This window comes from Macrotis lagotis, chromosome 1, assembly GCF_037893015.1.
Source record: "Macrotis lagotis isolate mMagLag1 chromosome 1, bilby.v1.9.chrom.fasta, whole genome shotgun sequence".
Taxonomy (NCBI): domain Eukaryota; kingdom Metazoa; phylum Chordata; class Mammalia; order Peramelemorphia; family Peramelidae; genus Macrotis; species Macrotis lagotis.
In genome coordinates, this window is record NC_133658.1 from 871,221,018 (window position 1) to 871,236,255 (window position 15,238).

Here is a 15,238-nt window from a genome sequence, read left to right on the forward strand (position 1 = left end):
CTATTTTTGTATCTCTGGAATCTTCCTTCCTAAATGTTTAGTGTTTGAGTCCCACCTTCTCCCAGGGTTTGCTCTTTCCTGGTTCTCCTCTTGGCTCCCTTCATTGTCTTGTGCTTCTCCTCTTCTTTATTTTCTTGTGCTGGGTTATTAGCGTTCTCCAAGTTCTCAAAGCTCATTACCTTTGTGCTCCAGTTGTCTCTCATGATCTCCCATGTTCTCAGGTGGAGACTTTTTCAATCATTCTGCTTCTAGCCAAACCTGCCAGTCCAATGATTCAGTAGGTAGAGCTCCAACCCTGGAGTCAACAGGACCTGAGTTCAAATCCAGCCTTAGGCACTTGATACTTTTATTAGCTGTGTCACCTTAGGCTAGTCAACTCACCCTGCTCGCTTCACATCCAGGACCATGCTCCAGTCATCCTGATTTCCTATCTGGCTGCTGGACCCAGATGGTTTTAGAGGAGAAAGTGAGGCTGGTGACTTAGCACAATCTCTGCCCCCTCCACCTTCAAATCCAGTTCATGTGCATGTCATGGCATCACCTCTCTGATGCTGTGGTCTTCTTTGAGAATGAAGGACAAACAGCACAAAAAAACCAAAAACAAAACAGTCAAACCTTTCCAGTGGTGTCTATGGGCAGTGTTCTTACCTGATTCTCCACAACTTTACATGTATTGCTTCCCTGTTCTTGAGAGACTTCCCCCCCTTCTCCTTTTCCTCCTAGAACCCTTCGATTCTTCTGAGACTGCCCACAGCCCTTCTCTTAACAGTCTCTGGCCCCTGCACGTTACTTTCTGCTTACTTCATATGGTTTTTTTTCAATTTTTCTTTCCTGTGTTCATATTCTTCTCCCCCCATCTAGGGGAGGAGCTGTGGGATTTTTGTCTTTATATTTTTAAGCCCTGCCCACAGAGGCACTTAATAGGAATCTATTGAATAAAGAAAGTTGCATAAGCATTTCACTATAATAATCATAGCATGGAATTTTTGTTTAGAACTACAATTTAAACAAAACATAAATTGTGAGTCTTGCTTAGAGCCTTTCCTTTTAAAAATTTGACTTAATTATTTCATAGCTAAATTGTAGTTGCCCTACACAACCAATATTTATTCAGTATCTGTGGTATGCAAATCACTATGGTAGGTAGAAATGATTATAGTATTTTTAAAGGTATTATTAAGATTTATGACATTAAGGGAATATAATTATTTACAACTTCATTATCAGGCAGTCAGTCTCAGGGTCAAATAGTAATTATGAAGTCCCTATTATATGCCAGATTTTAAGGATACAAAGACAGGCAAGCCCCTCCACCAAAAAAAAAGTTGCTGCTATTCAGGAGTTCCCTGTCTAATGGGAGAGACAACATGGTGAACAACTATGAACAAACAGGCTTTCTATAGCAGCCTCTTAGAGGAAAGGCAGGAAGAGGAAGGCCTGGGCAGGGGGAGGAAGCCAGGAGGCTGGAGGTGAGAAGGGAGAGAGCTCCAGGCACAGCACTGGGGCCAGTGTCTCCGGATGATGCAGAGCAAGGATGCCCAGGCTGGCTTAGGGAGGGAGGCCTTTATATGGGATCGGCAGTTTACTGACTGCAGAAAGATTTGTTCAGACCTGAGCTTGGGGTGGTCACTTTTGATAATTGGGTGGGGGGGGTGTGTGGTGGATCCATGGGGGCAGAGATGGCAGGTACCATTAGGATGAAAGTGCAGCCATTTTGAGAAATATACAGTAATATATTTCATTCAGGTTGGTCTTTGAAATTCATGCATCTCTTGGGGAGATGGGAAGCTGCGCTGTCACCTGCCTGCTGGCTGGCCCCCGGTAGGCGTTGGAAACAGTCTAGGCAGGAGGCGACTGAGCTGGAGGAGTGATGGTGTCAGGGGAGAGGAGAGGACGGGCCATGTTTGAGAGATGTTATGGAGAAATGAATTTACCAAATGAACTTTTGCAACTCTTGGGGCAGAATCGTGTATGTTAAATCTTGACTCTTTGTGGTGTGCATTGTTAGTCCTGTTCTTGCTTCACTGTGGGTAGAGAAGATGCATTTTCTTTCTAATTAAGAAGCATCTTTGAGGAAAGGGGAAACTGGGGAATTTTCAAATGTTCTTCCCTGCCCCTGAGATAAATTGGAAAGATGCTCTAGTGAATCATTTGCTTTTGGGTAAATGTTAATGACCACGATTTGTAGCATCGCCTCTTTCTGGAGAGAAATCATGGGCTAAAGAAATGACTGGGTCAAGAGTAGATGAGGTTTGGAGGTCAAACGGTGAAGCTTTGCAGGCGGTCTGGGGCCAGCTGGGTTCAGGCTGCAGCTGTTACTTTAAGACTAGCTGCTGGGCCGGGCCGGGCTGGGCTGGGCTGGGCTGGGCTGGGCTGGGCAGGGCAGGGCAGGGCAGGGCAGGGCTGGCTGGGCCGGGCTGGGCCGGGCTGCAGTCTTTGCTTTGCAAGGAGAGAGGAGTCTGCTGAGGCTGGTGGAGATGCAGTGGGAGCTGGGCCGGCCAGCCCGGGGAGCTTCTGATGGTGTGCTCTGCTGAAAGGCAGCATTCTGCAGAGCCCTCCCTGCCTTTGTGGAGCTGCTGCCTGGGAATCCCTCTTGGGCCAGGTAAGGCTGCCTGCCGGAGGATAAAAGGCTGTCCTCGGAGAGAGCTCATCATTGAGGAAGTTTCCATAAACATCCAGGATGTTACATAACTTGAGCTGCTTGGATCTTAAAATGGATCTTTTTGACCCGCTTCCTCTGTGGTATAGGTAGGCAATATTAAATGTGTTGTGCATTTTTTGGGGGTACCATTTAGGTTCTTTGGCATTAAATCAGGTCAAATATGGCAATTTACAATTAAATCTGAATGCTTTGAATGTTGAGGATTTGTTCACAAGTGCCGTATTATAATGCTTGCTGTTATAGCTCCTTTACATATAGTATTATTATGTTCTTTCTGGAAAAAAATTTATATGTCAAACAAATGGAGAAATGGGAATATTCCTGTCTTTTTTTTTTCACTTGTGATCACAATTAGTTCAGTCATTACCCATCTCTGTCTCTAATGACTTCTGTGCTAACTAATGATAAAACACAAAGCGAGTTGAAACCTGCAGAGAAATGGTGACCTGTGAGCCCGTATGTCTGAATGATACTTGATCCATTTCTGTAATGAGGTAAAAAGGCATGTTCGGAAGCATGTTCCATTCCTTATTGGTTGTGACAGATTTTCAAGTGTAATAGGAGAAGATATTTGCTTATCTCCACCTGAAGGAGAAAAAGCAGCCAGCGATTTATTCTTGGGATAAAGGACTTCTTGAGAGCCAATAATAAGCTCAGTGGCAGGTACCATTAGGATGAAAAATTGCAGCCATTTTGAGAAATATACAGTAATATGATATTTCATTCAAGTTGGTCTTTGAAATTCACTCATTTCTTGGGGAGATGGGAAGCTGCTCTGTCACCTGCCTGCTGATCAGTTTTGTTTTCTAAGTTTAAAACAGCGTAGTCTTAAATCATTAAATCAGCTTGTTAGTTTGAAATATAAATCCTCAAACAAAGCCCTCCTTGGAGGAGGGGATCTCTGGACATTTGGAAGGAATTCTTGCTTTTTTTTTTAATTGTATCATTTTGGGTTGATCAGGCTGTGAATAATATTTTTGGATCTTAATTTTTTTTAGTTTTTGCCTCTTTTTCTAATTTAAGTAACTTTAAAATATGAAACTAGGTTTTTGAAGAAAATGTTTAAATCGTTTGTTTGAGATTAATAACAGTAATATTTTCTGAAGATCTCAAATAATTTGCTTATAAATAAACACTTATCTCCAGGGCAGAGGACTTTTCTTTTTTATCAGGATTGTGAGTACATATTTGCTTTATCTCTCAAAAGTACTTTTGTATTATAGAAATCAGAATGAAAATCAGATTTTAAATATGTCATCTATATAACAAGAGTGTGTTCTAGGCTTAATTTGTGCCCCCTGCTTGACTGCTTTCTAGAAAGGTATGACATTGGGGAATATACTGGCAGCCTAACAACATTAAATGACTTTTCATGGGCTCATAGAATTTATAGAAGGGCAGACAGGGGTCTCGTACACTCTCGAGGTCAGTCCCCTCATTTTACAGTTAAGAAAACTGAGCTAAATAGTAGAAATGCTTTGTCCAAATTCAGGCAGGTAGTAGCAGAGCTGAGATTTGAACCTGGATGCTTTGTTACCAATTGTCAGTCAACTGTGTGACTTGTCCCTATTGAACACTGATTTGTGGAGCAATTGAACCCTTAATTAATATGTTTTATTTTGAAATTTGTAAATTTACCACTTGGACCACAGCAGCTTATAAAAAGTGTCTCAGAGGCCATAGAGCAGCTCTCATCTATGTAGGGGGAGGAGGGAGGCAGAACAGGTTTACTTGAAATAACAGCTTTTTGATAAGTCTAAAATATTTTTTCCATAAAAAAACTTTGAAGTATAATAGAATCACTTTTGCCTGGTTCCTATGATTTAAAAGTTTTTTTTAATGCCTCTGTATATTGAGTTCCTATAAAACAAATGATTTAAATTATATAAGGTTTCTGAACAACATCTTTTCTCTGTTGATAATTCTCCATTAACTGTAGTTCTCTAAAAAATATAGCTGACATTTACTATTGCAAAACTCTTTTAGAGTGATTATGTCACTATAACATCACCATGAAGCAAGTAGTTCAGCTAGTATTATGCTTATTTTAGAGAGTAGCAAACCAAGGCCTAGCTTGAGTCACGTGTCAGGCCAATAACAAATAGCAGAATTAAGGCTGACCATAAAAGCTCCTGACTACAATGTACTTTTCTCTGAACACATCACATTTTAGTCAGGTCAGTGAAGTTTGTACTCTTGGTTTTCTCCATTCAGATCTAGGATCTAGAAATGTTGGCACTAAAGCTATTTAATTTTTTTCTGCATGTGAAATTGTGTAAAGCTATTTAATTTTTTTCTGCATGTGAAATTGTGTTTTCTTCACCTTCACATTGTTACTGTAATTCTTCACCAGACTTAACAGAGATCATACAGTGTCTTTAAGACTTTACAACCTCACATGTTATATCTTTTAGGGTTCTGTGTAATGACTGTTCTTTTAAAGATTTCCCTCCTTTATGGGGATGGGTTGAGAGCTATGATTGTTTGGGGATTTGTAGGACTCTTCCTGCCAGTGTACATCCTTGGCAGGGTTTTTCTTTTTTCTTAGAGAGTTGTTCACATTGTCCAACAACCAGCAATCTTCCATGGGAGGTGAAGGAGAAGCACTAACCACAAAAGTAAGAAATTTAGAAAAAGAACTTGATTATCATCAATTTGACTTGTCCATAGAAATTCCTGGAAACTGGGAGTAAAGGGAACAGTACCAGGAAACTTGAAAAGAAAAGAAGTGCCTAAAAAAAGATAAGGGAAGATGCTCAGATTGACAGTTACCTGGCTGGAGAGTATATTCTACCATAGATGAGAAGGAAAGAAAAATGAAATGTATTCAAGAGATGTTTGTGTAAGAAATTATTAGAACCATAAAGGTTTCCTTCAGTAAGACAAAGGGATGAAAAAAGGTATTTTAATTCAGGAGACTTAGTATTAGTGATATTTTCTCCTAAATTTCTTCAATTAACTGATACCTTCAGACAAAATTATTTGTGATTTTTCATGACTCCAAATACTGAACAGTTAAATTTTTAAGTGCTCACAGTGAGTCCTGGACTGGATGTACAAGTGAGATGGATCTAAGCCTTAAGATTGTACAGTTTATCTTTTAAAAATGAATGCAAGGTTTGGAGTCTGTTAAGAGTGAATTTGTCACAAAAACTTTTCTGTCTGAGTTTCTAAATTGACATGCAAGTACTGTGCTAGATGCTACCAAAAAAAAAAATCAAATGTCCACTTGAGGGCTCAGAAATGTTCTGTAGGATTAAATGAAGGGTGAATACTCTTATCTTCTTGTTCATACTCTTGTTTGGTGTTTAGACAGTAGAGAAACAGCCTGGGATATTTTCCTCAATAAGTTGTTTTCTGAATAAAAACATCAAAAACTGTTGGTTTAAATCACAGTCCTGGAGTGACCAGTTTTTTTTCCAGCTGTGATTACCAAAACCATCTCGTTCATTTGTCTGTCTATATCTATCTATCTGTCTGTCTGTCTGTCTGTCTGTCTGTCTGTCTGTCTATCTATCTCTATTTATTTTTTGGGTTTTTGCAAGGCAATGGGGGTTAAGTGGTTTGCCCAAGGCCACCCAGCTAGGTAATTATTAAGTGTCTGAGGTCGGATTTGAACTCAGGCCCTCTTGACTCCAGGGCTGGTGCTCTATCTACTGCTCCACCTAGCTGCCCCCACATCCTATTTATTTTATATATGGTTAGGGATTGGGATATGGTGCAAAAAGGACCAGATTGGGCATTTTCCAGAGGCAAATGTCAAGAGAGAAAAACATGTGAGGTTATAAAGTTGTAAAGACACTGTATGATCTCTGTTGTTAAGTCTGGTGAAGAATTACAGTAACAATGTGAAGGTGAATTTTGATTCTAGTCCAACTCAGCCTTTAACTTGCTGTAGTGCTTGGATGAATTGCTTGAGGTCCTTTATAAGTCTAATGAGAGGGCTCAGTTTGAAAGTGTTTTACATGAACAGTGGAATCCAACTATATACAACACTAACTTCTGTACCCTTGAATCCACTACTCAGCTCATTTCTGTAGTGAGGAACAACTCCCAATGGATTAGGTTGTAAGATTCTTTGTCAACCACTAATTCCCAGAGGTCCTTCTCATAAATGTAATTAAATAGACTAAAAAATAAAAGGACTTCTGAACTGTCAACATTTTCATTGATCCCTTCTGGGGTTAAGTGATAGCCATTTAATTTGGTCATCAATCCTATGAGGAAGTTGGAGAAATTACCTCATTTGTTAATCACAGAATATTTTGTGATATGATTGTTATTCCTATTAGTGAAACTTAAACACAGAAGGAATTGGGGACATGATTAAGGCAAAGCAGGATCAGGTAGAGATTGGTATGAGATGTATGTCTCTTGCATCCCATTTTCAACTATTCATTTACCAGGTTATACCATTTTTCTCCTAGATAATTCATAGGGAATGAAATAAATGAAGAAACATCCTCTAGTAGTGGTTTGAGAGAAAGGATTAAATGGGAAAGTATTACTAATGGGAAAGTATTCATCTTTGAGATGGTCTTTTGAGAAATCTAGTGGATAATTAATTTCATAAAATATGAAATTGTTGAAATGGGCATGAAAACCTGGAACTTTTTCCAGCTCTATAGTGTGATAGATATAAGCATGTTCAGACCTTTAGGCTTGATGGGACCCATATTCTCCTGCAGAAGCAGAAGCAGCAGAAGAAAGGAAGACTAACTTCATGTTTTCTGCTCATCATGTGATCCTTGCCAGAACCCTGATTCAATGAAAGCTTTGTTCCAGTTGGAGATAATCTTCCGTTTAGAGAAATCAGCCAGACTTTCTGAAGGATTAATTAGCAATAAACTATTAAGAAACTGCCCCTTTACCAGATTTTTTTTTTGGTAGGGCATGGGAAAGCATTTTCAGTTTCTCTTTTGAGCCCATGTGGAGTGTTGAGCCTCTTGAGATAAATGCACTTTTAACCTCTGCTTACTTCCATCGAGGATAATAGCAACACCAGCAAATAGTAGCTGAGCTGCTTAGAATGTTGGAGCGCTCTCTGGCCTCTAGACAGCATTTTGTTCATTCCCTCATTCTGCAGTTAAAGAAATGGATCTGAGCTGGGAGGCATTGCCCAAGATCTCCTAGTCAGTTAGTGGTAGAGTGGTCAGCTGACTCCAGGGGATTTTTCCATTATATGACTACAGCTTTCTTTCGAGAACTTAACAAGATCAGAACGTGTTTGTTTTTCTTTGAAGAAATGATTAATGCTATTGGGAAATAAAGGATTATATTTCTTTTTATCTTCCAGAACTTGATTTCAATTTTTTAATCTTGCTTTTTGTTTTTACATTAATATTCAATTCAGAATAGTTTCCTCACTCTATCCAAAGTCATGTCTGGTAACAAAAATTTAAAAAAGAGCAAAACCAAGTAATGTATTTACTGTGTCTCTCTCACTATATGCAATAAACAATAATAGCTCAAATGGTGTTTTTTAGCCTACTATTATTTGGGGTTATTTTGCTAAAAGTAATTTTATTAGACATAGTCACTTTTAAGCACTTTGGCCTCAAGTTGGGTTTTTGAATTAAAATTAGAAACTCTACAGCTGGAAAGGATAGGCTATTGAATCTACCTTATTCTTTTTTTAGATTTAAGAAACTGAGGCCTGGAGAAGGGAATCACATTAGTAAGTAGCCAGGATTCTAACCCAGGTCCTTTAACCTGTCTTGGCATAAAGTAAAAGAACAACAGCTTTGATGCAAGGCAAGGGTGAAAATAAAGTGGAAATGTTTTAGCTCATTTTGAAGTCATAACTTTTTGGGAAATACCATTTAGGATGGTGCATGTACAGGTCTCCTGAATTTTTGCATTGAACTAATCAAAAATGCTAGTAGAGAGGAGGAAGATTTTGTACTTTGAAATTCCATGTCCTGAAACTTGGCAAAATTATATTAAAATATTTTGTCTTTGAGTAAATTTCACTTTGAGCACTCAAAAATATTTTAAATTGGGGGATATGGCAGGGTCTTAAAAAACTTTCTTAGGGGTGGTTATGGTAAAAATTGTAGTATGGGAAAAGAAAAATTAACAAGGAAATAGTTGTAGAGTCATTTCGGCAGGCCTGGCATGATCAGCTAGAACTTGGTCAGCATTTCTAGTGCTGGTGAGTAACAGGTAACATTCATCTCCCTGACTTGGTCTCCTGGATCATTTTCTCTTGAAAGGTAATCTAGGAAGTTCTTCCACCCAGCTTCAAGCCTGGAGGTCAGTTTATTTATTTATTTTTTTAATCGATTATAATGTTTATACAGGAGATTGGCTTGCTTCTATTTTGAAGTCTGCCTGCTGGAGTGAGGGAGGCCCTGCCTTCATTGTAGGAAGTGGCCCTGCTTTTTGACCAAATATTTTCTCTTTGTGATTTGCTTTTATTGTAGAATGTAATCCATTTGAGTTCTGTTATCCTTAACTTACCATTCTAGAATTCCGAGAGGACCTGTGCAGCAGCCTCTGGAAGATCGAATCTTCACTCCGACGGTTTCGGCAGTTTACAGCACTGTGAGTATGCAAGGGCAGCTGGGCTCAGAGCCACACCTAACAGAACATGTATTGAAATATTTAATGAAACTCCAGATTGTCAGTTTTATGGTTTATACTTGCCACTTAAAGTAAAAACTGGACCTTAGAAATAGCTTGCAACTGATCAGATTTTTTTCCCCAAAGGTCCAATGAAGAGTGAGGGTAGGTGAGGGAAAGAGCTTCATTTTGTGTGCTTAATCATCCTTTAGTTAGGAGTGGATTACTTTTCTTTAGCTTGCTTTTTATTTGTAGCAGTTATCAGTCAATTTTTCTGTATATAGGCTTGATAATACTTGTGAATGTAAGCAGGCAATGCAACACAATGGAAAAGTCCATTATATTTGGAGGAGTCAAGACCTGTGTTCATATAATTAGCTCAGCTTCATCCTTGTTTTGTAACCTTGAGCAAGTGACCTCATCTGTTAGCCTCAGGAACTCATCTATAAAATGAAGAGCTGATACTCAATGACCTCTGAGTTTTACTATAGGATGGTGTGGCAATGTAATTAGAAATAAAATTCAGCTGATTTAAGGGAACTAACAAAAAAGGAACTGGATGCCAAAACATCAAAAAGGAGAGCAGCTTTTTGCTCTTTTTAATTAACAGTACAGTCACAATTTTCCCCACGTTCTATTTCAAATTTGTTTTATTTTTTTAATTTCCTGAAACTGTTAAAAGTAGTGAGAAATATTAAAAAAATTTTATGATACTTCAATTTGCTTATTTTTAGCTTTGAAACAGTAGTTTGAAGTGTATTGTTCAGGAGTCTCCAGATGTTTAGAGAGACTATCACCGTCGTGGTGAATTAATCCACCAGCAACTAATGTTGCACATGATTTATTGAATGTTTCCATTAAAAATTCCATTCTTCATAGACATTAAATTTGACTTTATACATTTTTTTATGAATAAAACTTGGCTTGTGTAAGCTAATATGTTTCCCAAATTTGGCACATATTGATAACTCTATTGTATTTAATCCCAACACTGACAAAGATAACATGGCAACTTCACAATTTTGTGCTAAAAAAAATCCTCTAACTTTTGGAAAAGAGACAATTCTATGGACATAGATTTCAAAGCAAAGACCACACAGTGGATTTAAATGCAACCATTGGTTAATTTTTTATAAGGTATATTTAGTATATTTAGCAATCATTGTTTTTTAATCTGACAGTGGAAAATTACTAAAATAATGTTTCATTTAGTTTATACTGATATGTTTTTTAAACTAAATATTTATCTTTTGTTTTTACATTGCATCATTTTCCTCATGTATCTCTCTTCCTTCCCTGTCCTGAGAACCAACCTTTATAGTAGAGAATTTCTAAAAAACAAAGTGAAAAAGAGGGAGAAAAAAATTCAGCAAAACTGATCAATACAATGAAAATCTAATCGTATGAGTGCTTCTGCACCCTCCCCCCCCCTTCCCCTCATCTGCAAAGAAATGGGAAAGCTATCTTCTTGCATCTATTTTTCTTAGAGGGTCATTCTTGTTCTTTGCAATATTAGCACCATTCACTTTTTCTTTTGTTAGTTTTTTGCAAGGCAATGGGCCTAAGTGACTGGCCAGAAGGTCACACAGTTAAATGTCTGAGAGTGGATTTGAACTTGGGTCCTCCTGACTGAAGGCGGTGCTCTATCCTCTGCACTACCTAGCTGCCCAACAACACTCACTTTTTTTTTTTAGGTTTTTGCAAGGCAAACGGGGTTAAGTGGCTTGTCCAAGACCACACAACTAGGTAATGATTAAGTGGCTGAGGATGGATTTGAACCCAGGTAATCCTGACTCCAGGGCTGGTGCTTTAGCCACTAGGTGCTTTATCCACCCAACATTCACTTTTGATTGTTTTGTGGTGGAGGTTCTTTCTTGTTATGTATCTTGCTTTCCTGGATCTATTTACCTCACTTTGCATCTATTCATGTAAGTCTTTTTATGTCTCTCTATATTCATCATTTTTATTGTTTCTTATAGCACAGTGATATTCCATAAATTTACATATACAAGGTTTAGCCTTTTTTTTTTTTAGGTTTTTGCAAGGCAAATGGAGTTAAGTGGCTTGCCTAAGGCCACACAGCTAGGTAATTATTAAGTGTCTGAGCTCAGATTTGAACCCAGGTACTCCTGACTCCAGGGCCCATGCTTTATCCACTGTGCCACCTAGCCGCCCATAACCTTTCTTTCATTAAAAGCTTTGTTTCCAATTCTTTTCTGCTTTAAAAGAAACTACTATAATTTTTTTGTTGTGTTTGGAACCTTTCTTTTAGTTCGTGATCTTCTTGGGACTAGTAGTGGACTCACTAGGTAAAAGGATATGGACCATTTTAGAATTTTATTTACATAATTCTAAAATTACTTTCCAGAAGGCTTGTCCTAAGTCTTACTGCCCCATCACCAGTGCATTTTTGTGACTGTCTTTCTAATATTCCTCCAGCGCTGACTCTTCCCATTTTTTGTCATCTTTGCCATTTGCTGGCTGTGTGAGGTGAGACCTCAGGGTTGTTGTGATTGACATTTCTCTTATTAGGAGTGTTTTGGAGCATTTAAAATGGTGAATGACTCTTGCAGTGATATTTTGTGCACTGTGATGGCAGAACTCATTCACCTACCTCCCTGTGAGATAGCCAGAGGCATAGAGAAAGCCTGGGAAACCAGAAATATGCCACCAAAAGGGAGTCTGGAAAGAGGAGAGGAGGGTTGGGCCTTGTGAGTGGGGTCTGGGGTTAGCAGCCTAGCATCAGAGAGAGCATTCATTAATGATGCTAGTCTCAGCATTGGGAGTTAAGTTGTGATTACACTGATCACTGATCAACTTGTGATCAGTACTGCTTGGAAGGAACTTATATTGGAGAACACAGCTCCTACATGTGAACATATAGGGACAGTGAAAATAAAGTAACTCGACTAGTGTGATTTTATTGACATAGGCCAGGTGGCATAGTAGTTAAGTCTAAGTAATTGTAAATGTTTCACAAAATAAAGAAAAGTACAGTTCAGCATAGATAATATTACTTGGTGATTTTCTTTTTTCTTTTCTTTTTCTTTTTTAAATTTTTCAAGGCAGTGGGGTTAAGTGGCTTGCCCAAGGCCACACAGCTAGGTAATTATTAAGTGTCTGAGGTCGGATTTGAACCCAGGTACTCCTGACTCCTGGGCTGGTGCTCTATTCACTGTGCCACCTAGCCGCCCCAATTTTCTAAGTCAGTATATGGCCCATAGAGATAATTTTCTACTTGAGTTTGACCTCACTGCTGTCAGAACTCCCTCATGTATACACTCCTTGAAGTCTTAGTTGCCCTGAGCTCTGAAAAGGAGCCAGTCAGTAAATATTGCTAAAGTATTTCGAAGTCCTGAGCACTGGACTACAGTCTGGAAACACAGGATCACCAATGCAATATATGACAGAAACTTGTACCCGGTTCCCAGGTCAGCTTTTTATCCACCAGTTCAGGCTGGTGGATAAAAGGTGGCAGAAGGCAGATAGTCTAGAGGAGTTGATGAGGCTGGGCAGGCCAGACTGGTTCAGGAGATGGAGGACTGGGAGGGAGAACTAGAAGAAAGACCCACTTGGCTACACTGGAGAGGGTAGGCTCAAGAAGGTGGGATTGAAAAAACAAACAGATGTTTATCATTTTATCACAGAATCGATAGGGGAAGCTCTCTAGTGAATTGAGGAAGGTAGAAACATGGTCAAACCTCTTCAGGAAAAATCACTCTTGCAGCAGTTTCGAAGATGGACTAGAATGGAGACAGATTTGAGGGATGGAGACCAATTGGGAGTTCCTCTAATAATCAACATGAGAGGTGAAGAGATCGTGAATTAAGGTGTTTAGTTATATTGGTAGAGAGGAGGAGATCATTTGGGAGAGATGTTATGGATGTAGGAACAGCAAATGTTGGCAGAGTTGTGGGATTGCATAAGAGGGAAACATTAATTATAATACTGATGTAACAAACTTGAGAGAGTTGATAGTATTAGGGGATTTCAGAAGAGGGGAGGGTTTAGGGAAATAGGCAGTGAGTTCTGCTTTGAATATGTTGAGCTTGAGATGCTTTTTGGGGCATCTGGTTTGAAATGCCCAAAGAGCAATTAGTTGGTGATTTGTTATTGAAGCTCAGTTATCTCTATGGAGATGGCATTTCAACCCATGAGGTCATTGGTAGGAGAAGATAGTCCAGGAAAGAGCCTTGGCAACAGTCACTCTTAGGGGCCATGGTGGGAGCGAAAAGCTCACAAAGGAGATGGAGAATCAGGAGAGAATATTATTATAAAAGCCCCTTAGGGCAGGAGTATGGCAGAAGTTGTGTTCACCTGGGTTAAATGCAGCAGAGATAATTATCCTTATGTTTTTTTTACCAGACATTATTTACCCAGCTTGTCTCTAATGCAATAACAAATGAAGTATGTATCATATTAGTGATTTTTTTGGGTTAAGATGAATCTATGAGAGGAGTTTGTATTTGTTCTTAGAGGTTACAAATAACCATTCAAGGTTATTCAACAGGGAAGTAGCCTGTGAGAAATATGCTTTAGAGATGACATTCTAGGGGCTGTGTGGAAGTGAATTTGCAAAGGGGAGAGGTCTGAGTCAGAGATTAGCCTCCAGATCAGACTCTGAGCTCTGGAGGTTGAATTCTGATAGTCTGGGCTTGAGTATTGTCCCTGGGACCTTGGACAAGAGCAGGTACTTCCACCTGATATTAAGTGAAGGGTTTGGACTTAGAAGATCTAAAGACTGAATTGTGTGATCACAGAGGAGGAATTAAGGCTATATGTCAAACTTGTTATTCCAGACATACTCAGTTTCTTTTGGAGAGTACAGAACAAAAAAGCAGTGGAGTATAAACGAGTAACCTTTATTTTTGCAAGGCAGTGGGATTAAGTGGCTTGCCCAAGGCCACACAGCCAGGTCATTATTAAGTGTCTGAGGCCGAATTTGAACTCAGGTCCTCCTGACTCCAGGGTCGGTGCTCTATCCACTGAACAACCTAGCTGCCCCAGTGAGTAACCTTTTAATTTGGCAATCATCACTTTTTCACAACCAGGCTTCTAAGAGGTGGATATATTTATTAAATGAAAACAGAAACAATTGAGTCTTGGGAAAGGGAAAAGAATAAGGAAAGAGATGTTAAGTTTCTCTTTTTCAGTCAGACTGATTCCATCTGCCCTAACTTGAAAAGGCATTTTGGAAGAATTATTTTTTATTCATTAGGATACAGGGAGAGAAAAGTTGACTGCTTTTTTTCTTTACATTTTTCTCTTCAAGACTGATTATTAATACTTATTTAGACCTAAGGAAATCATTTCCTCCAATTTTCTTCCAGTTCTAGGGTTCAACAGCTACTTTCTAATGTGCATCATAAGATGGAAGTAACTAGGTATCATAAAATTAATGAATTTGCATTCTATGCCTAGGTAAGATTTTAATTTCATACACATCATAAGAATAAAGGGTTTAGAAGGGGATAGTCTGCAGAAATTATCTGATTTCTTTATGTATATGAACTTGCTTTTAATAATTGTTCAGTAACTATATTTCAGTAGAATTTGTTTTCTTTGTTAATGCTATTCTATTTTCTGCATTTGAGCATGAATTTAAGCTGTGAGGCTCGGATTCTATGTCCCCCAGCCTCTGTCCAGCCTTGGCTGGAGTTGCTCAGTGATGGCGAGCATACTGCATCCCTGGGCTGCCCATCAGTCTGTCTATCTGTCTATCAATGTCTGTAGCAGACATTGCAGTGATGGCCTGCATTTGCAGGCCAAAGTGGTGGCAGCAGGAGCCTCAGAGAAGCAGAGCTCTCTGACTGCAGTAGCTTAGTCCATTTGCAGTGTTGGGTGCTGCTTCCTTAGTTAAAATCTGGCTCTCTTTGTTTGTTCTCTTGGGCCAGCTGGGTAATGCCACCCAGTAATCTTTAGACCCTGCCACCAGACATTTCAGGCTCTTCACCCTCTTTCTCCAGTCTCACAGTCTGTGGGCCATCCAGACTGTGTCTTCTGGCTCCCGGA

At 39.1% G+C, this 15,238-nt stretch overlaps 1 protein-coding gene across 8 annotated transcripts in view; it reads left to right on the top strand.

Annotated features, from left to right (window-relative positions):
- The first annotated feature begins 2,612 nt into the window (after positions 1–2,612).
- EIF4G3 (eukaryotic translation initiation factor 4 gamma 3) overlaps positions 2,613–15,238 on the top strand; it is a 252,487-nt gene continuing 239,861 nt past the window's right edge. For 7 of the 8 annotated variants that reach the window (XM_074218211.1, XM_074218213.1, XM_074218215.1 and 4 more), the window contains exons 1-2: positions 2,613–2,748; positions 9,133–9,208. In XM_074218211.1, coding sequence (XP_074074312.1) covers positions 2,681–2,748; positions 9,133–9,208 — 144 coding nt within the window. In that variant the 5' untranslated portion in view covers positions 2,613–2,680. The remainder of the gene's footprint in view (positions 2,749–9,132; positions 9,209–15,238) is intronic. The other variant, XM_074218217.1, reaches the window with a different exon arrangement.